General features: G+C 50.7%; 8 protein-coding genes across 8 annotated transcripts; 3 read left to right on the top strand and 5 right to left on the bottom strand.

Moving 5' to 3' along the window:
* Positions 1 to 68: 68 nt before the first annotated feature.
* Positions 69 to 3580, bottom strand: CI109_102921 (uncharacterized protein; the record flags this gene model as incomplete). Its single annotated transcript, XM_032001307.1, has 13 exons — positions 69 to 385; positions 446 to 656; positions 710 to 852; positions 902 to 1388; positions 1440 to 1727; positions 1783 to 1994; positions 2046 to 2232; positions 2282 to 2460; positions 2510 to 2709; positions 2768 to 2897; positions 2961 to 3081; positions 3154 to 3254; positions 3310 to 3580. 13 exons carry the CDS (start codon positions 3578 to 3580, stop codon positions 69 to 71), a joined length of 2847 nt encoding a protein of 948 aa, XP_031864197.1.
* Positions 3581 to 3930: 350 nt separating this feature from the next.
* Positions 3931 to 6476, bottom strand: CI109_102920 (uncharacterized protein; the record flags this gene model as incomplete). The annotated part of the gene is made up of 6 exons (XM_032001306.1): positions 3931 to 4270; positions 4328 to 4527; positions 4584 to 6214; positions 6283 to 6324; positions 6380 to 6412; positions 6473 to 6476. 6 exons carry the CDS (start codon positions 6474 to 6476, stop codon positions 3931 to 3933), a joined length of 2250 nt encoding a protein of 749 aa, XP_031864196.1.
* A 239-nt stretch (positions 6477 to 6715) lies between these two features.
* On the top strand, positions 6716 to 7338 carry CI109_102919 (uncharacterized protein; the record flags this gene model as incomplete). Its single annotated transcript, XM_032001305.1, has 4 exons — positions 6716 to 6730; positions 6823 to 6942; positions 7069 to 7157; positions 7299 to 7338. The coding sequence occupies 4 exons, from the start codon at positions 6716 to 6718 to the stop codon at positions 7336 to 7338; spliced, it is 264 nt and encodes an 87-aa protein (XP_031864195.1).
* A 241-nt stretch (positions 7339 to 7579) lies between these two features.
* On the bottom strand, positions 7580 to 9047 carry CI109_102918 (uncharacterized protein; the record flags this gene model as incomplete). Its single annotated transcript, XM_032001304.1, has 4 exons — positions 7580 to 7622; positions 7678 to 7843; positions 7900 to 8731; positions 8865 to 9047. The coding sequence occupies 4 exons, from the start codon at positions 9045 to 9047 to the stop codon at positions 7580 to 7582; spliced, it is 1224 nt and encodes a 407-aa protein (XP_031864194.1).
* Positions 9048 to 9436: 389 nt separating this feature from the next.
* Positions 9437 to 12410, bottom strand: CI109_102917 (uncharacterized protein; the record flags this gene model as incomplete). The annotated part of the gene is made up of 13 exons (XM_032001303.2): positions 9437 to 9561; positions 9613 to 9688; positions 9740 to 9898; positions 9955 to 10227; positions 10289 to 10654; positions 10702 to 10782; positions 10830 to 10854; positions 10912 to 11117; positions 11162 to 11747; positions 11799 to 11987; positions 12045 to 12131; positions 12185 to 12319; positions 12376 to 12410. The coding sequence occupies 13 exons, from the start codon at positions 12408 to 12410 to the stop codon at positions 9437 to 9439; spliced, it is 2343 nt and encodes a 780-aa protein (XP_031864193.2).
* A 304-nt stretch (positions 12411 to 12714) lies between these two features.
* On the top strand, positions 12715 to 17386 carry CI109_102916 (uncharacterized protein; the record flags this gene model as incomplete). The annotated part of the gene is made up of 21 exons (XM_065967214.1): positions 12715 to 12717; positions 12775 to 12799; positions 12864 to 12906; positions 12965 to 13023; positions 13078 to 13200; positions 13260 to 13438; positions 13494 to 13611; positions 13667 to 13842; positions 13902 to 13982; positions 14033 to 14319; positions 14371 to 14688; positions 14730 to 14829; positions 14877 to 14950; positions 15055 to 15256; positions 15305 to 15886; positions 15934 to 16132; positions 16194 to 16441; positions 16489 to 16791; positions 16838 to 16915; positions 16965 to 17142; positions 17199 to 17386. The coding sequence occupies 21 exons, from the start codon at positions 12715 to 12717 to the stop codon at positions 17384 to 17386; spliced, it is 3564 nt and encodes a 1187-aa protein (XP_065823286.1).
* A 100-nt stretch (positions 17387 to 17486) lies between these two features.
* Positions 17487 to 18515, bottom strand: CI109_102915 (uncharacterized protein; the record flags this gene model as incomplete). Its single annotated transcript, XM_032001301.1, has 1 exon — positions 17487 to 18515. One exon carries the CDS (start codon positions 18513 to 18515, stop codon positions 17487 to 17489), a length of 1029 nt encoding a protein of 342 aa, XP_031864191.1.
* A 265-nt stretch (positions 18516 to 18780) lies between these two features.
* Positions 18781 to 20951, top strand: CI109_102914 (uncharacterized protein; the record flags this gene model as incomplete). The annotated part of the gene is made up of 10 exons (XM_032001300.1): positions 18781 to 18889; positions 18972 to 19202; positions 19262 to 19390; positions 19439 to 19496; positions 19547 to 19659; positions 19711 to 19794; positions 19836 to 20433; positions 20484 to 20662; positions 20711 to 20767; positions 20827 to 20951. The coding sequence occupies 10 exons, from the start codon at positions 18781 to 18783 to the stop codon at positions 20949 to 20951; spliced, it is 1683 nt and encodes a 560-aa protein (XP_031864190.1).
* Positions 20952 to 22006: the final 1055 nt, after the last annotated feature.

Genomic DNA, 22006 nt, shown 5'->3' with positions numbered 1-22006 from the left:
ATAGCTTGTATCACCACATTGTACCCATTATCAAATAAATGCATAGTACCTATCTATCCGTATCACCCTTATGTGCCTCTCAAGAACCCAAGTGTCCCAAGGGCGTAGCCAACCAACTCTCTCAATCTCGCGCTTTCTTTACTTTGCTCCTCTTTTAGTTTCTGCAGACTCTCCTTCAATTCTGCGTTGGCGATCAAGACATCCCCGTGAACTGTCAAGAAGACAGACATGATCGCTTGGACCGCTTCGAAATCTTTGTGCGAACGTAACCGGCCAGTGAGAGCTTTGAGGAAGAGCGCAAGATGGTCGAGCGAGACCAACGATCGGATCTCAAGGTCAAGCGCTGACGGGGAGAGCGCCTTCATATACTCGAAGAACGAATTGTCTACGGGAATGGAGGTCATGTCAGCTTACAGCGTCACATAACGCGGATAGCTGCACTTACAATCGCCATCCTCATCCTCCCAACCTAATCGCTTGGTGAACTCGCTCTCGAGCCACCCTGCACCCATATCTAATCGCTGACTCTTGACGCCGTCTTCGCTTTCTTTTGAAGCTTCAGTCAGATCGAATCGAGTCTCAAGACCACTGATCGTAGGAAGGAAGAATGGGGCTTTCTCGGGTGCTTTAGGAGCCTCTTTAGGCTTGTTTCGTTGCTAAGGGTGACATGTCAGCTGACCTTTCTGGATGATGAATCTGATGGGCTTACCTTGATTGTCTCGAGATTAAGCAGAGTCTGCCATCTGGACCGAGGCAAAAGTGATAGGGTGAGCAGACCATCTGTAAGTTGGTCTGGAGTGGTGTATATATCGGTGAACTCGGGCGCTCCAATTGGCTCGATGCCCTCGATAGCTGGATGAAGTATCAGTTCTGATTACCGACTTATCGCATCACTACTCACCTGTATCCTCGTCCAGACCTTGCACAGAAGGTAAACCGATCTCTGGTAAGTCCTCCTCTTCGCTGATATGTCTCAGAGCGATATCGGAGAACTGGGCTTTGTTCGCCCACAAGTAGATTCCCACGCTGTCCACATGGGCTGTGGCCAAGAAATCACCGGTAGGCGAAAATGTCACACTCGTAGCAATCGATTCCGTCCTGAACGCATCGACAAGTCGACCGGTAGGTATATCATAAGTCCTTACTGTAGAATCGAGCGAAGTTGCGATGAGCCATCGAGAATCCGGCGAGAAGACAGTGTCGAGAATTCTGCCCTTGAAGCCTCGGAGTTCACGAACGACTCGGCGGGTTTCGATATCGAGGAGACGAACGATGAGATCGTCGCATGTCAAGGATATAAGGCCGCTGTCTCGGTTCAGCGTCATGGCGGTCACGGAACTTTGCAGTTGAATGACGTGGAGAAGGTTTGTCGTATGGAAATCGAAGAACTACTTAAGCTTGTCAGCGGACTCTCCCTGACAGCCGCTGATTTGACTCACATATAGTTTTCCCTCCAGAGTACTGGCCACAACAAGCGTGTTCAGAGCGTCCGTCACCAAGCCGGTCACGGCTTGGATGGACTTTTGCGCCTTTGTTGCCTTTACCTGGACCGCTTTCGCTTTGGCGGTCTTGCTTTGAGCGATAATAGCGGGTTTACTTGCACCAGGAGCGGGACCAGTCATACTAAACGATTTGCGTTCTTTTCCTGATTGCAAGTTCCACATTCTGATCTCACCAGTGGATGAACCGGCGAGAGCGAAGTTACCACAAGCAGTGACACAGACGGTCTAATTACATGAAAGATCAGTTTTGTGCTCGCAGACGACTCGACAGCTGACATACCTGAGCATAACCATCTTCCACCTCGAATGTCCATGGTCCTAATCGTTTCTCCTGCACTCTCCATGTTCGAGCCACAGCATCTTCCGCGTGAGCAGTGACGACGTCCTCCCAATCCTTCGATCGAATAGAAGAGCTTGAAATGGCGGTGATAGGTGGGTACTTGAGATGGTCGACCGTGACTCCAAGTCCGATAGCCTTTTTGACGAGTGAACCTTTGGAGGGAAATTAGCCCCAAGTGCCGCCGCAACGCAATCTACACTTACCTTGGGACAGCTCGAAACTTCTTGAGTCTCGGACAACACTGGTATATCTCAATGATCGATCTCGACCAGCTGTTAAGATTTGTTTACCGTCCTCGCCATAGTATCGAATGCACGTGGGTGGGGCATGATGACCGCCTCTGAGTTTAAGCAGTCGAGGAAGGGCAGTAGGGGAGTCACATAACCATTGCTAAGGGTGAATCAGCAGAAGACACAACGTCAGGACACACTCCGCTCACCTTCACACTGTTGTCCGCACTCGATGAGATCAACAAAGGTTGTCCTGCCACCCATTGAAGTCCAGTGATACCCTGATCATGTGCGCCTCGAAGAGTGTGTAATATTCTCCCGCCCTTGCTCAGATCCCAAATAGCGAGAGACCCAGTAGAAGATGCAGTGGCAAGGATAGGCGGTCCGTCTATATGGTTATCAGCTTGTGGTAAGGCAAGAACCTTTGAAAGACTCACCCATTCGGAATGACAAGGCATTAACAGCACCATCCTCAATCTTCATCTGCATGACCAAATCTCCTTGTCGAATATCGAATACCCTTACGGCTCCGTTCAGGTATCCCACTCCAACGACATCGACAGCGGGAGACTGGATGATAGTTGTGATAGGCGAGGGGGTAGCGGGCGTAGGGTGTGGGAAAGTATGAATGAGGGAGCTTCGGCAAGATTAGCTTAAGGTGGTTCTAGAGGAGTTTGATGAATCACCGAGCTCACCATGACCGGACGTTCCAAAGCTGCAATTCCCCTTGCTGACTACCTATCAGTACCTTGTTGAGGTATGTTGCAGGGTGCATGAGACTAGTGGCCGTGAATGAGGTGTGGAAAGTGATCTGGTTCTTGAGTTCTAAAGAGGCAATTGTTAGCTGCTCATACATCAACCAGTATTCGACATCGTATGAAAGCTTACGTCGAGTTGGCAAGTCAAAGATGACCATCCCCGTCCCATCTTCTTTCAGAACAAGGAGCTCGTCACCGAAGATGAGCATCTTGCCCAATGCCGATCCATCAGGAGAGACATAAGACCCGATCTATCAAATCCGAAAATATACCATCAATTTTAGTCCTCCATAGCTTGTCCACAGATTGGTATTGCAACTTACATCCTTTCCTCTGTGATATTTGACCACTCTAGGACCTGCCGAAGCGTATATATCGGTACCGGTCATTGTCAGACTGTTGATCTGAGCTCCAGCATCCGGACCTACACCCAAAAGCCATCAGCTACTATCTCTTCATGTTTCTCGGGACGGACTCACCAGCAAAGACCAAAGTCATCCTCGCCGCATCCCACATCAACCAGCTTCTCCCCACTGAAGTCGTCAGGTTGACTGTCGGCGTTGCCAGCGCTCCGTTGGGTGTGTGGACGAACATTGCGTAGGGAACATGATCAGAGACATAGCCTAACGCTCGGAAGGGGGCGAAGAGTCGAGGTGTGATGGGTTGTTTGGAAGGACCAGCGGCAGGTTGTTCGGCCGATGTAGTAGCCACAGCACCATTCTTGGCCCGCTTGTTAGGGTGAGAAGGCATTTTCGATGACTGAATTAATGATGTGAGAAGAAGTAGAAATTCATAATCGATGGTAATGAAAGGACGAGCAAAGTTATCGAACAGACTTGCCAAAAATCCGGGTCAGGCACCACGTGGTATTCGGACATCATCGTAACTCCATCTTATTCCAACGAACTCCCCTTATACTGACCCCTCTGCATTCCCCTCCCCTGTCGTCGTCGCCTCTCTCCGATGATCCCCCAGGTGGCATGTGGGATGGGTGGGTGGATGGGTGGATGGGTGGATGAATTGGGCGCTCATGAAGGCATTGTCGACTCATTTCAATCTATATACACCTCATGCATTGTTACAGTATCATGAGCAACGTTCTATCTCCTTGGTAAGCCCCAGCCTCTCCTCTCCGAAACACCAGTCCCTATTCTACTCTCCAACTCTCCCACCTTCCCTTCTAATCTACTGGCGTTCCCATCAATCGAGTTGAGCGCCCTCAGATGCGCGCCAAGGATCGCTGATAATTGGTTGATAGGATCATCTGGCATACCTGCCGCAGCATCGGCCGCAGAAGCAGAAGGTGTGCCTGGGGCACCGTTGATACTCGCATCGAGAGGTTGAGACGTGGATGATAATTTGTTGACTTCTTCAATCATTCCTGAGAGGTTTCGAGAAAGGTCGTCGAGTTGTTTATTGAGGTCTTCCGCTAGAGTATAACTATAGGCGGGTATATCAGCGGAATCTTTGGTATCAAAAGCGGCCCAAGCTACTTACGCCTTCTCCCTTTCTCTGTCCGCAGGCATCTTGGCCGCCAATGGTCTAGTGTTGTCACTCGACATCTTTGAAATCTCCTTCTCATACACCTCCATGATACTCTCAAGCTGCTTTTGTTGAGCATCGATGTAGTCCAGAGCTGTGTCAACGGCTGCTTGGTTTTGTTGCGCTTCCAGCACCTGTCGATGGAGGGCGGTGATCTATAATAGCCCGTCAGGTTAGTTACATTTGTGAGACGGAAAAAAGAGCCACTCACCTGATTGCCGTTCTTCACCAACACCTTGTCCCACTCTCTCACTTCCCCAGCTTGTCTCTCGAATTCCTTCACCTGAGCATCCAAATCCTTGTTCCACCCATCCACGATGTCGTCCAGAGTCTTTCCTCGCAGAAGGTTGGGGGCAGGCTCGCTCGAAGTCGCCGCTGCAGGGGCAGGGGCAGCCGTCGATGGGCCTGTCGCGGGAGCTGCGGTAGCTGGTTTGGCCGCTGTTGAGCCGAAAAGACTTGATCCAGCAGCTGGTGCTGCAGGCGCTGTCGAAGTGCTCTCTGCGGGCTTAGCAGCTCCACCGAACAAACTTGTGCTAGCTCCAGCCGCAGGCGTCGTCGACTCTGTAGGCTTCGCGGTAGTACCTCCGAGATTGCCGAAGCTGAATCCTCCGGCTTTGGGCGCCTCCGCTGGCTTCCCCTTCTCCTTCTCCGCAGGTGGAGCAGCGGGAGCTCCGAAACTGAACCCACCGGCTTTCGGTGCTTCAGCTGGTTTATCGGCTGCAGGTGCAGCTGGGGCAGGGTTACCGAATGAGAAACCTCCAGCTTTAGGTGCCTCAGCGGCGGGTGCGGGTGAGTCGGTCTTCGCAGCTGTACTGCCGAGATTTCCAAAGGAGAAACCGCCAGCTTTGGGGGCTTCCGCAGGCTTGCTTGCTGCAGGCGTGGCACCGAAGAGGGAAGGAGGAGCGGCAGTGGATGGCCCATCGGGCTTGGGAGCTTCAGCAGTCGGTACAGCGGGCTTGGAGCCGAAAAGACCGCCACCACCGAACAAGCCGCCGGGAGCTGATGATCCAGATGGAGCGGCCGGTTTGTTGGCGTCTGTGTTAGCTGTTGGAGCTGAACCAAAGAGTGATGGCGCGGCAGTTGTGCTCGTTGAGGCGGTTGATGTAGGAGGTTCGGCCGGTTTCGCTCCGAACGAAAACATCCCGGAACCACTAGCAGGTGGAGCAGCAGCAGGTGTAGTCGTACTAGTGGTTGAAGGTTCGGCTGGTTTTGCGCCGAATAAACCACCTCCAGTCGTTGTAGGTGTTGATGTTCCAGACGCCGGTGCGGCTCCAAACAGACTTCCTCCAGCGGGCTTCGCAGCTGCAGCTGATCCTCCGAACAAACTTCCTCCAGAGCTGGCGGGTGGTGCGGCAGCGGGTGTAGTCGATCCGAATCCTCCAAAAGCGGGTTTGGAAGCTGGTGTCGTAGAACCGGAGTTATTAGATTGACCGAATCCGCCAAACAAACTTCCTCCCGAAGCTGGAGCGGCAGCTGGCGCGGCAGGTGCAGCGGTGTTATTGCTCGCTCCGCCGAAAGAGAAAGAGGGAGTTGTTGTGGTAGCTGCACCAGTGTTGTTGGTGTTACCGAACAGAGAACCACCAGAAGTAGCAGCAGCAGGAGCAGCAGCCCCATCACCGAACATACCTCCACCTCCAGCAGCTGGTGTAGATGATGCTCCTGAGCCGAACATACCTCCGCCAGATGCAGGTTGACTTGCAGTGTTACCGAAGAGGGATCCACCAGTAGCGGGTTGAGCAGAAGTGGTGTTGGACGAGCCGCCGAATAGTGAAGTGGGAGTAGACGTTCCAGCTGCAGGTTGACCGAAAAGTGAACCTCCAGCAGGTGGGTTCGTTCCAGCAGCTGCAAGGTCGATCTGTCAGCTGGACATTCAAATCGTGCGAATGATAGGATGATCTTTCGTCACATACGCTTTGCCCCGAAGCTGAAAGCGTTCGACTGAGCGCCGCCGCCTGAACAGGGTGTCAGCTTGAACACCGTCCGATACGTTCCAAGGTATTAACTTACTGTTGTTGTTCTGTCCGAATCCTGCAAAGCCAGCTACAACATCGATGCCCGTTAGTTCACGAGAGCGACCTTATACACGGTGAGTCAACTCACACATGATGTTCTAGTCCTACGTGTCTATGCTTCGTGAATGTATGTATGTAAGAAGAGGAAGAAATATCAAGGAGATCATTATAACCAGGTTGAAGTTGTACATTCGCGACTTGTTAGGCGTGAAGCACTTAACACCGCGCGCCTTTGTATTTCCTAAAACTCGCTCTTCGCCTCACCTCGTTCATGAACACTGGTTCATCTTCGCTATTCTTCTACCTTTCTCATCACTCAAGCTATACAAACATGTCCGGTATCGCCGTGAGTATCTCTTTCTCGCTACCTGTCGGCCCGACTCCGCTTCAGCACGAGTCCAATTGTATGTTATGCTGATAATTTTGTCGTTTGGGCAGCCCGTCAACCCTAAACCGTTCCTGCAAGAACTTACCGGCAAAGTCGTCTATGTTCGATTAAAGTGGGGTTTGGAGTACAAGGGATATCTCGTGTCCACAGATGGTTACATGAACTTGCAAGTGAGTGGGATGGCATCCTGTTTTCCACCGCCCATCCATCTTGTTTCCCAAGAGATCTGTCCCAATTGTTTTGCTGTATAACCATTTAGCGCAGAAGGTTGTATGCTGATTGCTTTCGACGTGTAGCTCGCCAACACTGAAGAAATCGAGAATGGCAAGTCAAATGGTGCTTTGGGAGAAGTTTTCATTCGATGCAACAACGTCTTGTACATAAGGTGGGTCAAGATATTCTCGGTAAGGGGATTGAATACTGATCGCGAATCTTTACCTCTTCTTCTATCGTCGTTGTTCTTCCTTCTACTGATCGTACTCGACTGCACCGCGCTGCTCCTCCTATGGACGAATCACGCGTACAGAGAATCTAAAGACAAGGCCGGGAAGATGGACGAGGATTAAGAAGGGCATAGACAGGCGAAGGGGTTTAGGGAGTAGTGTGACCATGGCGATATGGAGTAGAGGCACCAAGGCTCGATCAAAACGATGTATGAACCATACCCGACTGCGTGACAGATTGCGAAGGAGGCTCGAGGAGAGAGGGTTACGACAGCATGAAACAGGAAACATGCTTATATGATATGACCAAGAACTATCTACATCTACTGAATCTCCGCTCTCACTCCCCATGCTGGTACATCGCTCATTTAGGTTGGACATGGACGTCGGCCAACAAGTCGGCGAGCCTATGGGGCCATCATCAGCCAAGAACAGTTCTAGACGGCAAGCAACTGTACTCACTCGTCGGTCTGCTTGTCCGTTGCAGGAGGCAATTTGCTCTCTCCTGCTGCGCCATTGTCAACACCATCATCTGTCCCTGTCTCTTCCTCATCGTCCTCCTTCTCCTCTTCGTCTTCTTCTGACTCATCCTCGTCCTCATCCTCTTCTGGCTCTTCCATGTCGTCGACTAGAGCGTGTGTCATAGTCAGCTACGACCCAGTGTATGCGGTGAATTGTACTCACGCTCGTCAAGCGCCTCCTCGTGACCGTGCAACTCCAAAGCCTTTTTGAGCTCTTCCACACACTCATCATCCTCTGCGAATCTATTCCCGTTCAACTCCAACACTGTCAAATTCTTCAAGTGTTGACTGATCGCCACACTGAGTAATTCCACACTTCGTTTGTCCATCTCTCCATATTGTAATTTCAGACTTTCCAACTTGGGGTTCGATCCGACGCTCAAACTCGTAGCAAGGGCGATTCCACCTGCAGAACCGAGGAGACAATCTGACAGATTGAGATGTTTGAGTTCTGGCCAAGAGTTGAGATGTTTCACGATTGATCTAGTGCCGGATTTTGTAGCTGTGTTATCTTGTAAATCGAGAGTTTCGAGATGAGGACAGTTCGCCAATCCTTCAGCGAGAGCTTTGATACCCTCCATCCTAATTCCATTTTGAGGCATCTTAACCTCTCTCAGACCGGTATGTTTCCTGAATGCAGCTGCCCAATCGGGAGCAGAACCATTCTCCAATCGATTACGACCACACACAATCACACGGAGCTGGGATTCTTTACCCTCTGATTCGCACTTCTTCGCATTGTCAAGTAAGGCTTTGGCAATGATGGTTCCACCAATAGGTCCAAGACCGTTATTGTTGAGTTTGAAGATTTGGAAAGAGGTGTTGTTTTGAAGGAAAGGGACAAGGGCGTCGGCACATCGTCCGCCGAATGCGTTGTCGGAGAGGTCGAGCTCGACAAGTGAAGTGTGCGTGGAAAGGGCGTTACAGAGAGCTAAGAGGGCTTGGGGGATTTCAGAAATCAGTCGGCCCGTGAAAACATCGGCGAGGTCGACGAGCTGCAACGGAAGGCCTGAGGTGAGTCTAGGTTTTCTAATCGTTCATAACACACTGTTCATGACACCGTTTTGGACGACTCTTGAGCAAACAACAGTGCGGTAAAAATGACGCCGAGATATCCGCCATACGCACCTTCAGGTTCTTTTTCCCCTTCAAGACCTCTGCGATCGCCTCGCAAGCTTCGACACCCAACGAGTTTCCACCAAAGTGTACCTCCTCGACATCATCCAACGCCTCGAGTTCTGAAAGGTATGGCTCGAGATCTGCTTTAGTGTTGGCTTTAAGGTTCTTGCCGAGAATAGAGAATTTCGACATGATGCAGGGTATGTATGTGCGAATGAGTCTTGACTGTACGTGATGAGGTTTTAAGAGAAAATGTATACAGGAGATGAGGTGAATGGAAGTGATTGCGGAGAAAGTAACTTTGGGATTGAAATTCTTGTTGAGAGACAGAATCCTACGCGCTTGGACGTTTATTTTGAGTGAGTGGGTGGCGCAAAAGTGGCGATCGGTCTTTGATGACAATCAACGCAACAAATGACATGACTCGGAATACATACATGCAACTGAGTCGTACAAATGCAGCTCATACGGTCAACGTTACGTCTCGTACCATGCTCGCCAAATTTCCTAGTCTCTCCTCCACGTCAAGAAGCCATAACCTATTCCAAAGGCATATGCGTGTTTTGGTCCTGCCCCTCATATCAGCTTGGGTCACCCACCCCGTGCCCACGCGCACTTACCCAAGGGACATCTCCTGCTGTGTATCTTCTAGCCGGTCGCTTATACGGCGCGATCAGATCTGCTGTAGCTCGTGCATTTCGCCGATCTACCCACTTCGTCAACTGCTTGTCACATCACCAGATGAGAGAGAACGCACCAAGTGGGAAGACAACGCCAATCTCGTAGTTCTTCACGTTCAATACCGGAGGGCTCTTTTTCAGGTCAAGGGTGCCCTGCTCTTGCAAATCAACAGTAACTCAACGAGCCACAGAGGAAACACTCACCCAAGCCGCTGAGGAGAAATTGTGACTCCCCACGTATATCCATCCACCCACTCCGCCATTACCATCCTCGATCTCGCTCGCCTTCCGCTTCCCACCCTTCGTTGGCGATGAGTCAAATCCAAGATGTCGACTTTCAGGCTCAAAGATGGCAATGAGCATCTATAACCAAGATTGGACATCAGTCATGGACTACCTTCTGAGCATTCTCAGCTCACCTTCGCGTGCATCAAGACACCACCCCTTTTTGAATTCGCATCATGAAACAAAGGTTGTGTAACTTTGTTGAACGCCTTGCCTGCAAACATCGTTCCACCGCCTCCTCTACCCAGTTCAGACGCATCAACAGTGGCCAAAGATGGGAACAGGACTTTCATGCTCGGCCAAGCGGAAGGTTTCGGTCGACCAACGAGCGCCCTGGCAGTCTTGCCAGAGCAAAACTGGTAGAATTTGTCAAACCAGTCGAGACCGTATTGGCCCAATGACGATCCCTTGCAAAATATTTGACCGTTAGTTTCAAGGACCACACCATCTGTAAGCCCTCTAACCTACCTGAAACTCTGCAGAGACCTTCTCACCAGCTTGTGGCACCCAGCCCTCCTCGCTTAGTACCTTCCCTAGCCTACACATTCCGTATCCATCCAATTTGTCATGACCGGTATATGTTCCAGGTACACTCATTACCAGTCTAACCTTGACTTTGCTCCAATCGTACTTTGTCATGTCCGCAAACCCGTCATCCGGCTTGAACGATATTGATGTACCGTTCGGATGGTTAGCTATGATATGTCGAATGGCAGTGTGCACTCTTGTGTGTACAAAGAGGTCGCGAAATTGTTGCGGCAAGTCGTGTGGAAGGTAATTCTCACGGAAGGATACTGGTTTCGGTAGAGGCAAGAAGTCCTGGACAAAGATGGTCTGAAGCGATATCAGTGAGAATCCGTCCATATGGGGATGGAACTCACGTTTTCTATCCATTCCCAATCATACGGGACCATATTGGCTGTAGATATGACCACACGGAGTCGTCCGGTTTTGTAAAAGATCTGTCATCTACGTCAGTACAGGTCAATGAGCATGCATCTGAACCCACCCAGAAGTATTTCATGTGAGCGCTCCTGTGATCCTCTCTCTTGCATGAGCCTAAGCTTCCGGTCCAGAAGTGGGACACTCACCCCCAGCCCCCTATCATTCTAGGATACACCCAAAGTTCCCCATTCACCTGTAGCTCAATCTTCCCATTGTACTCTGGCTTGTCTTTCAAGTGGGGTCTAACAATGTTCGTGGGTACTATTTCCGGTGGTGGAAGAATCGCTTGATCTCCGATCCACTGATCGTCGATCACGAAACTGGACATGATGATAAGGGAGATCTCGGAGTGCTGCAAACATTCAGCAAAGGCCATCACTCCGAACGATGACTTACCTTGCCAACGACCTGTTTGGGCGAAAAGGTCCGCTCGCTAGTAGGGTCACCGATTGTCAAGGCGGTATGTCTCATCTCGCCGTCAAGATAATACTCTCCTGCTGCGTCGGACGGGAAAGGTCCGGGGGCTTGAAATGGATGCGTGATACCGCTTGCTTGAGGTCGTTGGGCGGATGTCGACGGGCCACTACGTGCTGCGCTACTCGAAGCAGCTTTGATTGTCGAAGTCGAAGCCGATGAATTGCTCGATGTAGCTATCGACGACATTCCGGTGACTCTTGCAGGTCCAGCGGAAAAACCATTCGAAATTGTGGAGGCAGGTTGAGAGCCACCTTGTTGAGCTTGTCGCGCCGCCTGCCTCTCCCTACGCTCTTTTTCCAGCTGAGCACGATCGATCATCTGACCCCCGAGTCGAAGAACGGAAGGCGTAGCCGAGGCATCTGAAGGTGCAGGAGAGGCTGTACTGGAAGGTATGTCGGCAACAGGAGCGGAAAGTGCAACTTTCGGTCTATCGTCGACCGATGTTCTCGGTGCAGAAGTTGAAGACAAGGATGACCCTGCTTGTGCGAGGGATGCGGCCATAGCTCTGTCCATTGATTAGCATCACTGCGCGAGAATGATTCAAGTCTTCACCCACTCTTCAAGCATTCGTCTCTCTTCCTCCGGTGTCTCCTCTCGCTTCTGTCGCTTTGGTTCTCTTGCTTCTTGCTGCGACAATTCCAGCGCCTTTCTCAAATCCTCATCATCACTCTCTCCATCTGGCACAACGAGAGGGCTTCGACGTGAGCCGGAACTTCGGTGTTCCTGCACAGATAGTGCCAGCGCGCTGCGAAAGGAGTTTGTCAGAAAAGTACCAGTGGCCTCAGCAGGAGATGTGACTCACCGAGCAAGCTCATCATCCTCTTGAGCAGAAGCAGGGTTGCCACTCAACGCAGCAGGTGGCTTGGTCTTCCAAGTTGCCCAAGCGGCTCTGCGAAGTCATCAGCTCTGGAGCCAGAAGGAAGGGGGCAAGACGTGGCTGACCTCCTCAGCTCATCCATATCCGCTTCTCCTGGGTCCACTTCTGCTGTGCTATCATCGAAATATCGATCAAACTCTCGGTTCACGCCTCGTGCAGGACACGGTGCTCGACTTGGTCCAGCATTGAATCGACTTGACCTGCAGAAGTTAACGTTAACTTTGACAGCTCTGTGCAATGAGCTTATTGCGCTTACCCTCCAAGAATGGCTGCTACCTCATCGTCGTCCATGATCCTCTCTACAAAACAGCTCAAGAAGCGTTGAGTATAGGTACAAGCATTAACATGTCCTCTATTTCAGTCGACAGAGGTGGCAACGCAACCCAAGTGGAGGTTGAAAGACACTATACATCGTTTACGTAATAGATTCTGTTTGGTTGACGCGACTCTCCCGGAACATGATATTTCCCGCCTGACGCGTTTCTTTCGATCAATCAATGTCTTCATCCCTCATTCTTCCTTTCCTCCACCTTCATCGACTCTACACTGCTTGACAGTCTGTCCGCTGAGTGGGAAGCTGTGGAAGAGAGGCAACATGGTGAGCTGTCACGATCAATACAGGCTGAAGAAGTTGGTAGCTGACATGCATGGGTAGTTCATCAAAACTATTACTATTCAGGGTAGGTCTAATTGTCTTCTTTCTCAGTCCATTCTCAAGCCCGCGCTGACCACATCGATGTACAGGCTTCAAGTCATATCGTGACCAAGTTGCTGTCGATCCTTTCTCGTGAGCTACGCATTCTTCACTCGTATTCGGCGCGCTAACTCCCTTGCGTTCTTTATAGCCCCGGTCACAATGTCGTAGTCGGTCGAAATGGAAGTGGGAAATCAAATTTCTTTTCAGGTGAGTGATGAGGGCGATAGAAAGCACAGGCCAAGCTGATGTATGCTATTCCAGCGATTCGATTCGTCCTCTCCGATCAGTACACTAAGATGAGCAGAGAGGAACGACAACGATTATTGCACGAAGGAACAAGCACTACGACCACTCTTTCCGCTTACGTTGAGATAGTGTTTGACAGTGAGCTGCCATGTTCTTTTTATCAATGAACTGCTTCAGCTGACCACGTCCGCCCACAGACACCGATGGTCGATTCCCTACTGGTCGACCTGAGCTCGTCCTTCGACGAACGATTGGGCTCAAGAAGGACGAATACTCTCTTGATCGCAAAAGTGCAAGCAAGTCCGAGGTAGATCAGCTGTTGGAAAGTGCAGGGTTCTCCAAGTCCAACCCGTACTACATTGTTCCTCAAGGAAGGGTTGGTGTTTCTTCATTACGTGTTGAGTTGCTTGCAGTACTGATCACCTTTGCAGATCACACATCTCACTAACATGAATGACCGAGAACGACTTAGACTGCTGAAGGACGTTGCGGGAACCGAAGTATACGAGCAGAAGAGAGCAGAGTCGACTCGTATCATGGAGGATACAGGTAGGTTCAACCGCAGCCTGTTTCACAGCTACCGCTAATATCTATACGTCTCTAGATGCCAAGAGAGATAAGATCGCCGATCTCCTCAGCTTCATCGAGGATCGATTGAATGAGCTCGAAGAGGAGAAGGAAGAGCTCAAGGAGTACCAGGAGAAGGACCGGGAGAGGAGATGTCTCGAGTATGCTCTGCATCAGAGAGATCTTGACGATGTCTCCGCGGCGCTAGATGAGGTGAGCGAGTTGAAGTGTACCTGCTTTTGACTAAGCAAATGCTGATCCCGAGCCCTTAGGTTGAGAGAGATCGAAGAACGGATATCCACAACAGTAATGAGAAGCGTAAAGAGTTTAACGATCGAGAGGAGGAGGTTCAGGTGAGCTGCTCACACCTCACAATGAATCCAATCTGACGCGATGACCCTAGCGATACGAGGAAGCCCTCACCACTGCCAAGCACTCTCTATCCACCACCCAGATCGCTTTGCGCCAGTACGAGACCGAGATGGCGGATCTTGTCCGGGCTCGAACCGAGATCGAGTGTGTCATTGCGGACTTCACCACTGCTGGTGAGGCAGGGGAGGAAAGACGAGCGGAGGTTTCGGAAGAACTGCAAGCCCTGGAGGAAAGGATAGAGGAGGCAAGTGAGAGACTGGACGCGCTGGTCACAGAAGTAGAAGAGAGGATCGCGGAAGAGCGATCTGCGAGAGAGGCGTGAGTGGACATCTACACACGGTGTAGGCTCAACTGACTCGTCGGACCCAGCCTCGAAGCCACTCAGTCCAAGTTATCCGTACTTTTCGCCAAACAAGGTCGATCCCAGCAATTCAATAACCAAGCGGCACGAGACCGGTACCTCAATGACGAGATTAAAGCTTTGAAAGCTTACGAGAAAGATCAGCAAAAGCGGGTCGATGCGTTGAGAAAAGATGTCGAGAGTGCGAAGAACCAGCTTGCCGAAGTCGTGGAGCGATCAGAGGAACAGGCTCGAGGAGAGAACGAAAGAAGGGATAATCTAAGGAAAATGAGTGAAGAAGTGACCCAACTCAGGGCGAATCTGGATGACATGCAAGAGCAGAGAAAGTGAGTGGTGTTGCAGTGAATTCAAGCTGATAACTCTGCAGGGAATTATGGCGAGAGGATGGAAAACTTGGTCAAATCGTGTCAAATGCGAAAAGCGAGATGGAGACCGCAGAGCGATCTCTATTAGGCATGATGGACAAGGTAAGTGCTGTGTGGCTCCTGATAAGACAAAGCTGACACGGATGTAGGACACGAGCAATGGTCTACGAGCAGTTCGACAGATTGCTGACCGACTTAAACTCGATGGCGTACATGGCCCTCTGTATGAGCTCTTTGAGGTTTCGGATAAGTACAAGACAGCTGTGGAGGTTACGGCGGGCAACAGGTGCGTAAAGGTGTACGGCAACATGCGCTGACAGTTGGCAGTTTATTCCACGTTGTCGTTGACAACGACGAGACCGTTACCAAGCTACTTGATGTGATGAACCGAGAGAAGAGCGGTCGAGTGACCTTCATGCCCTTGAACCGACTCAAGAGTCATACCGTGAACTACCCTAAAGCCAACGATGCGCTGCCAATGATCCAGAAGCTGCGCTTTGACAGAGAGTATGTCATGGCGTTTGAGCAGGTAAGTGAGCGGTTTGAATCGTACAAGCGAAAACTGACGTCCCCGTAGGTGTTCGGCCGAACAATCATCTGTGAGGACCTGCAGACCGCTGCACAGTACACCCGAAGTCACAACCTCAATGCTGTCACTGTCGAAGGTGATCGAGTGGACCGAAAGGGTGCTTTGACTGGTGGTTACCACGACGTACGACGATCTCGACTCGACGCAGTGAAGGCAGCAAAAAAGTGGCGTCAGTCTTTCCAGACCGACTCCGCGCGACACGACGAAGTCAAGGCGGGTATCACCAAGCTTGAGCAAGACATCTCCAGGACGATGGGTCAGATTCAGGTCATCGAAGCGAAGCGAAAGCAGACGTTGGACGGACGGGGTATGCTCTCAGCTCAGCTCAACTGGACCGCTAGGGAAGAGGAAGGGTCAAGAGATAGAGTTAACAAGCTCGAGGCGAGCTTGGAGGAGGCAGAAGGAGAGCTGCGAGATGCCAAGTCCAAGAGAGCATCCTATGAGGAAGAGTTGAAGACGCCTATGAGGCAGACCCTGACGGATGACGAAATCAGGCAACTGGAGGAGTTGACAAGAAGTGCGGAGGAGCAGAAGAAAGCTTTGCTAGAGGCGACCCAAGCGAGGACGAGGGTGAGTGCGCATGTAATAGTGAGAAGCTTGAGCTGACAGAGCTGTAGGTGTCCGGTGAACGGAATCGTCTGGAAATAGAGTTGACCGAGAGTCTCCGACGACGAAGAGAGGAGTTGCGGGGGAGACTGGACCAGCTGGAAGGTGATGCCGGAAGTGGCGTGCTTCAGGCGGGCGAGGTCGAGCTGAGAAATAACGAGTTGAGAAATCTTGTCCGGTCGATTGAGCAGCTCGGCGAGCAAGTCGAAGGTGGGTCAAGCGTACGGAAAAAGCGTAGGGAAAATAGGTCTGGACTGACGCAAGGTTAAAGAGAACGAAACTCGTGTTGAGGAGCTCAGCGCCGAAATTGCAACGATTACTGAAGACCTCGAGCGGGTTCAGAACGAACAACTCGAGAATACCCGAGCGATCCTCAGGGTACAGAAGAACGCGGAGAGGTACTTGACGAAGCGTCAAACTCTGATCAACAGGAAGGAGGAGTGCAACTCTGCGATTAGAGATTTGGGAGTCTTGCCAGAAGAAGCGTTTTCGAAATACATGGAGACCGTGTCGGCCAAGGTGAGCCAATATGCTGTTATTCGTGACTTCCGCTGACACTTTCACAGATCGTAAAGAAGCTGCACAAAATCAACGACGGGCTCAAGAAGTTTGCCCATGTCAACAAGAAAGCTTTCGAGCAGTACAACAACTTCACGAAGCAGCGTGATGAGCTCCTCGGTCGAAGGGAGGAGCTGGATGAGTCTGCTCAGAAGATTCAAGAGTTGATTGAGACGCTTGATCAGAGGAAGGACGAAGCGATCGAACGGACGTTCAAACAGGTATCGAGGTATTTTGAAGAGGTGTTCGATACACTCGTCCCGGCTGGTAAAGGTGTTCTTGTGATGCAGAAGAGAATAGAGGGTTATGTGGTGAGCAACTCGTCATGTTGGAAAGACTGAGCTGACTTGTATGTAGGACGAGGAATCCGAGGAGAGTGGCGTCGCTGGAAGGGAGAAGAGCGAGATTGACAATTACACCGGGGTTTCTATTCAGGTGAGTCAGAGCTTCCCTGAAAGTGGCTTCGACTGACTTTCGTGATCAGGTGTCGTTCAATTCGAAAGACGACGAAGGGCAGCGTATCCAACAATTGTCGGGTGGTCAGAAGTCGCTGGTTGCGTTGGCTCTGGTCTTCGCCATCCAGAAGTGCGACCCTGCGCCATTCTACCTGTTCGATGAGATCGATGCGAACTTGGACGCGCAATACCGTACTGCTGTCGCAGGTGAGTCATAATGTCACTCGTTGGAAAGACCAATGCTCACGCTAGACCACTACCAGGTATGATCCACACGCTCTCTGCGAACGCTCAATTTATTACGACCACTTTCAAAGCGGAGATGCTTGCCCAGGCGGACAAGTTCTACGGTGTCTTCTTCGATAAGCAGAAGGTCAGTTCCATCAAGGTGATTGAGAAGGACGAAGCGAGCGATTTCGTCGAGACGGCCGCGCAGGTGGGGCAGCTTTAGTTGTGAAGAACGACGTGGACATTTGGGATTATTATATGACATGGGGGATACCCGGGATACCGTACAAAAGGGTTGTATTATATGCAAAATTGTTCGAGCTTCAAATCAGCCTTGGCCACAACCCCTCTCCAACCATATCACCTATCCCACCAGCATACAATACCCCTCTCAACCACTTTCTCGCGTCCTCTACCTCCCTCGCTGCGATTCTTAACACCCCTCCTTGACCCTCTTCCGTCTCGCTGAAAGACCAGATGAGACCCGGTGGCTCTTTCAGTTGAAATTGACGAGTCCTATCGGCGAGGGTTTTCAGGTAGTTTAGTAACTGGATAAGGTGCGGACCGAGGAGTAAGAGTGTCGCGTAGATGTTGTATGGAGCAAGTTGACGAGCTATCTCTGATAAACCACCTTTGCGTATTTGAGGGAATGTAGCATTGTCCAATACCATCCTCTCTCGCATGACGAGCTTTTCTCCTATAAACACTTCATTTGTTGAACCGTATTTCTCCATTGACCAAATCTCTTCGTCCTTCTCCTCTGGCGTAGTGGTCATCCTTTGACCTCTTCCCGAGTTGACCCAATCGAGTATCAAGATCGAAGCTGTCCCGTCTTGAGGAAGGACGAATCTTTGAGTTTGGGAGTAGGACGAAGCTCGAAATGGGGATATTGAATCGGGTAATAAAAGCAAGAACGATCCTGATTGTAGTGTCACATGCATTCTTTGACGTGTGAGATTGGGATCACCCCCGGCATTTACACTTAAGGAAGTGGGAGGATGTGAGAGAGGTCGTATACCAGGTCTTCGTTTGAACACTTTCGTCGACCCTTGTGTCAACATAATCAGTCCACATCCCTGATCTATGTTGACTCGAAGCGAGACCACATCTCCAGCAACGAGACCACCTCCATATGCCAGCGTGTAGATCACCGCCAAGTGAGATGGTTGGGAGGGTAATGGTGTAGGAGAGAGAAGTTTGAGTGGATACGCCGCGAGTGAGGTGATGAAGCTGGCTCGGTTGGACGAGGTCAGAGCGAGATGAACATGTCCAGAACCGGGGGCATGACTACCCTTCGGAGATTTGGCGTAGGAAGTATGAGGGCGGAGGGTAGACCCCTCTGAAGGGGACATGCGGCGAGTCGAGTTAATTCAATACGGCTAGGTATGCAGAGCAAGTTGCAGATAACGGGTCGATAACAAGGGACTCGGCTCGAAGAGATAGTGACAAGTCGTGACATCATCACATGTCTCAATGCCGGCTTGTCGGTGACTTCGGCCTCCTCCAGTGCCTTTCTGTACATCACCAACCATCAATCTGTCCATCTCGTTGACGTTGTCTCTCGACTTTGACTTACACCATCAAGCATTACACGAGCATAACAAACGCAACCCCACCATGATCTCGCATCAGGACTTGCCTGTAATATTGCATAATGAGAAGCGGGGACTGTTGACAGTCGAAGATGGACGGTTGGACGTCTTGCAATTATCCAGAGATGGTCGACGTAAGTCAATCGTACTTTCTCACTCGTCCCAAGCAAAAGGAACTGTGCTCAAGCTAATCTCCCTGCTCTATACCCGTCATAGCACCCAAACGACTTTTATCTACACCGCTGAAAAACTTCCTTCGAGCATATCTAGCACCTCTCAAATCTGACCAGCAAAGTAAACACCCAAATAATCGCCGCTTGGACCTCCACTCGTTGGCTCAGAAAGACCATTCGCTCAGATTGGTCAAATTGCATGTCCTCGTCGAGCCGATCAATATCGCAGAAGCAGAACAATGGGTGGATAACATAATGTCGGCGTCGTATCAGTGTAAGTTGTACATCTATTGGTTACTTTATCCAGACAGCTGACCAGAGTAATCTCGGCAGCGATAAAGCCGTTCAGAAAGGTGTTGTTGCTAGTCAACCCCGTTGGAGGCAAGGGTAAAGCGAAGAGTATCGTCCATGAGACTGTCCTGCCTATCTTAGAAGCGGCGGGATGCGTAGTGGATATGAGAGGTGAGCGACTCGAAGTCGACCGTGCGCATTTTGCTGACAAGCTGACAGTAACGACACATCGATTACATGCTGAGGAGATTACTCGAGACATTGACCTCGAATACGAGTGAGTTACATCTCCGCAAGCTTCGTGCAGCACTTACGTTGCTCGTGCAGTGTTATCGCAACTGCTTCTGGTGACGGGCTGGTCTACGAAGTCCTCAACGGTTTAGCGGTCCGTCCTGACGCTCGCAAAGCGTTGCGAATACCAGTTGCCCCCATACCAACAGGTAGGTTGGGCCATGTCAGTCATCTCGGGTGCACACTGACGTTATCCACAGGCTCCGCAAATGCCGTTTGTATAAACCTCTTTGGTGTCGAAGATACATTCAACATACCACTCTCTTGTCTGAACATCATAAAAGGTGAGTCTGCTGTGACTACGTCCACGCTAACCTCTGCACAGGCCGGCTGCTCCCCATCGACCTCTGCTCAGTGCTCCTCCTCCCTTCCAACGTCCGTCGTTTTTCTTTCCTATCTACCGCCATCGGACTCATGGTGGACCTCGACATCGGTACCGAGAACTTGCGTTGGATGGGCGATGTTCGCTTCACGGTTGGTTTCCTTAAAGGTCTCGCAGCAAATAAGAGCTCAAAATGCAGACTAAAGCTGAAAGTCGTGGAGAGCGATAAAGTGGAGATGGCAAGGAAGGCAAGGGAGCAAGCTAGAGCGAGAAAGGGGACCAAAGTGGTCGGTGGTGGCGTCAACCCTTTGATAGATGGTGTGAAGAAGCTGGATGTCAATGGGGGTACGGATGGAAGTGGGGCAGTAGATGATGGCGCGGCGGCTGAAGACGATGGGAAAGACGACTATATACCAGATCACGGACCGATACACGACGCCAAACCCCTCGAACCCGATTCGACGTGGCTGACCATTGAATCGACCAAATCCAAAACGTCAACGAAGATGAACAATGCATCTACGCAATCGCTGAATGGCGCTTTGAGTTCGCCGCAGAACAAGAACGATTGGATGGACGGTCAAGGGATACTCTACTTCTAGTGCGTCCGCCTCGTTTACCACTGAGCCCAGCTGACAGCCTTCCCTGTAGTGCCGGTATGATGCCATGGGTCGCTCGAGATCTCATGCAATGGCCCGTGGCGATCTCGGGCGATGGACTGATCGACGTCGTCGTGCAAAGAGTTGCACCGAGAATGGTCATGGTGAACGCCATCAACGCGGCGGCAGAGGGGGACATATACTGGCTAGATGAGCAGCATTACTATAAAGGTGGGTGGAAAGCAACAATAGTATCAGTTCAGGCTGACCGTTGCGCAGTCTCCGCATTTATTGCTGAGAACCTTGATAAAGCCAATCAACCGATATTTACAATAGGTAAGTCGTCGACACTGTCTAAGTATACCGACAACAGCTGATCCCCCTATCCTTGTTAGACGGCGAAGCATTCCCCTGGGACTCGTTCCACGTCGATGTACATCCTAGAATCGCCAATCTGCTAAGTCTTGACGGAGAATTCTTTGCGTCGAAATTTGTGCAGAAGCACGAGCAGAAGAGATGATGAGTAGAGATTGAAAGGGGACGGCATATTTCACGACTTATCGACGAGAACGATCTTATGATATCTACAGCTTATGCATAATACCTTCCTGGTGCTAGTACTCCATCTCCGCTTTTGGTGTCCTTATCTGAACCGTTGTGGATTGCTTGTGAGCACTCGAAAGAACTCTTACATCAAGGCGACTCACTATCTTTCACACCGTGCGAGTTGTCGATGTTGACTATTTGAACCGGGAGAAAAGCCTGCTCCATCTGCCCTTTGGTCCAACATTCGCCTCACTCTCCTTCCTGTGCTTCCAATAATCACCTGTGATACCCTTTTCTTTCTTGGCCTTCTCCATGAATGTGCGATACTGTGATGGACCAGATGGAGATCTTTTGGTTGGCGCTGGTTTGGACCGCGGAGATGGGTAAACGATATGGTCAAGGGTGATGATATGGTCGTTGAGACCTCGACTTCGGGTAGATGCGGGACTAATAGTGGGTGCGGTGTGATGGCTCGACATGGTAAGGAATGATGCGATTCGTCTCTTAAATATCGTCTCAGTGGAAATTTGACGGTTGTAACCAGGGTACTGATACTGTACGTGCAAATACTGCATACCCCATACTGTAGCTTTGTTCCTCGGGGAGTCTTATTTATATATGGTATTTCGAAGGTAGTCATTACGAACGAAAAGGACAACTGCTCGACGAACGTTCATTCTATTTGACGTTTGATCAAGCTCGGGCCTCATCTCATAACGAAGACGTAGCCTCTCCTCGCCCATCATGAATACCACGAAAGCAACGTTGGTCAAGCTGTGCTGCAGATAATGATCAACATGTTGATAGCAATGACTCTGACAAGCTCGGTCCTTATGACATAGAGAACGTGCGAGTGATTGTATATGCTTCATGGGCTCAGAAGTACGATCGTGTCCGACCAACTTTATACAACGGAGGTCGACACAGGTGATGTGCCCCAAAAGCGTTGTTACACTCGGACCACCACCAAAAAGCTTCGATCACGGAGCCTGGACCTAGTCCAAGGTCTGGCCAATGCCAATGCCAATG

The sequence above is a fragment of the Kwoniella shandongensis genome, chromosome 5 (genome assembly GCF_008629635.2).
Source record: "Kwoniella shandongensis chromosome 5, complete sequence".
In the NCBI taxonomy this organism is placed as follows: domain Eukaryota; kingdom Fungi; phylum Basidiomycota; class Tremellomycetes; order Tremellales; family Cryptococcaceae; genus Kwoniella; species Kwoniella shandongensis.
The sequence above is the reverse complement of the archived record's forward strand: the minus strand, read 5'-3'. Positions and strand labels throughout refer to the sequence as shown.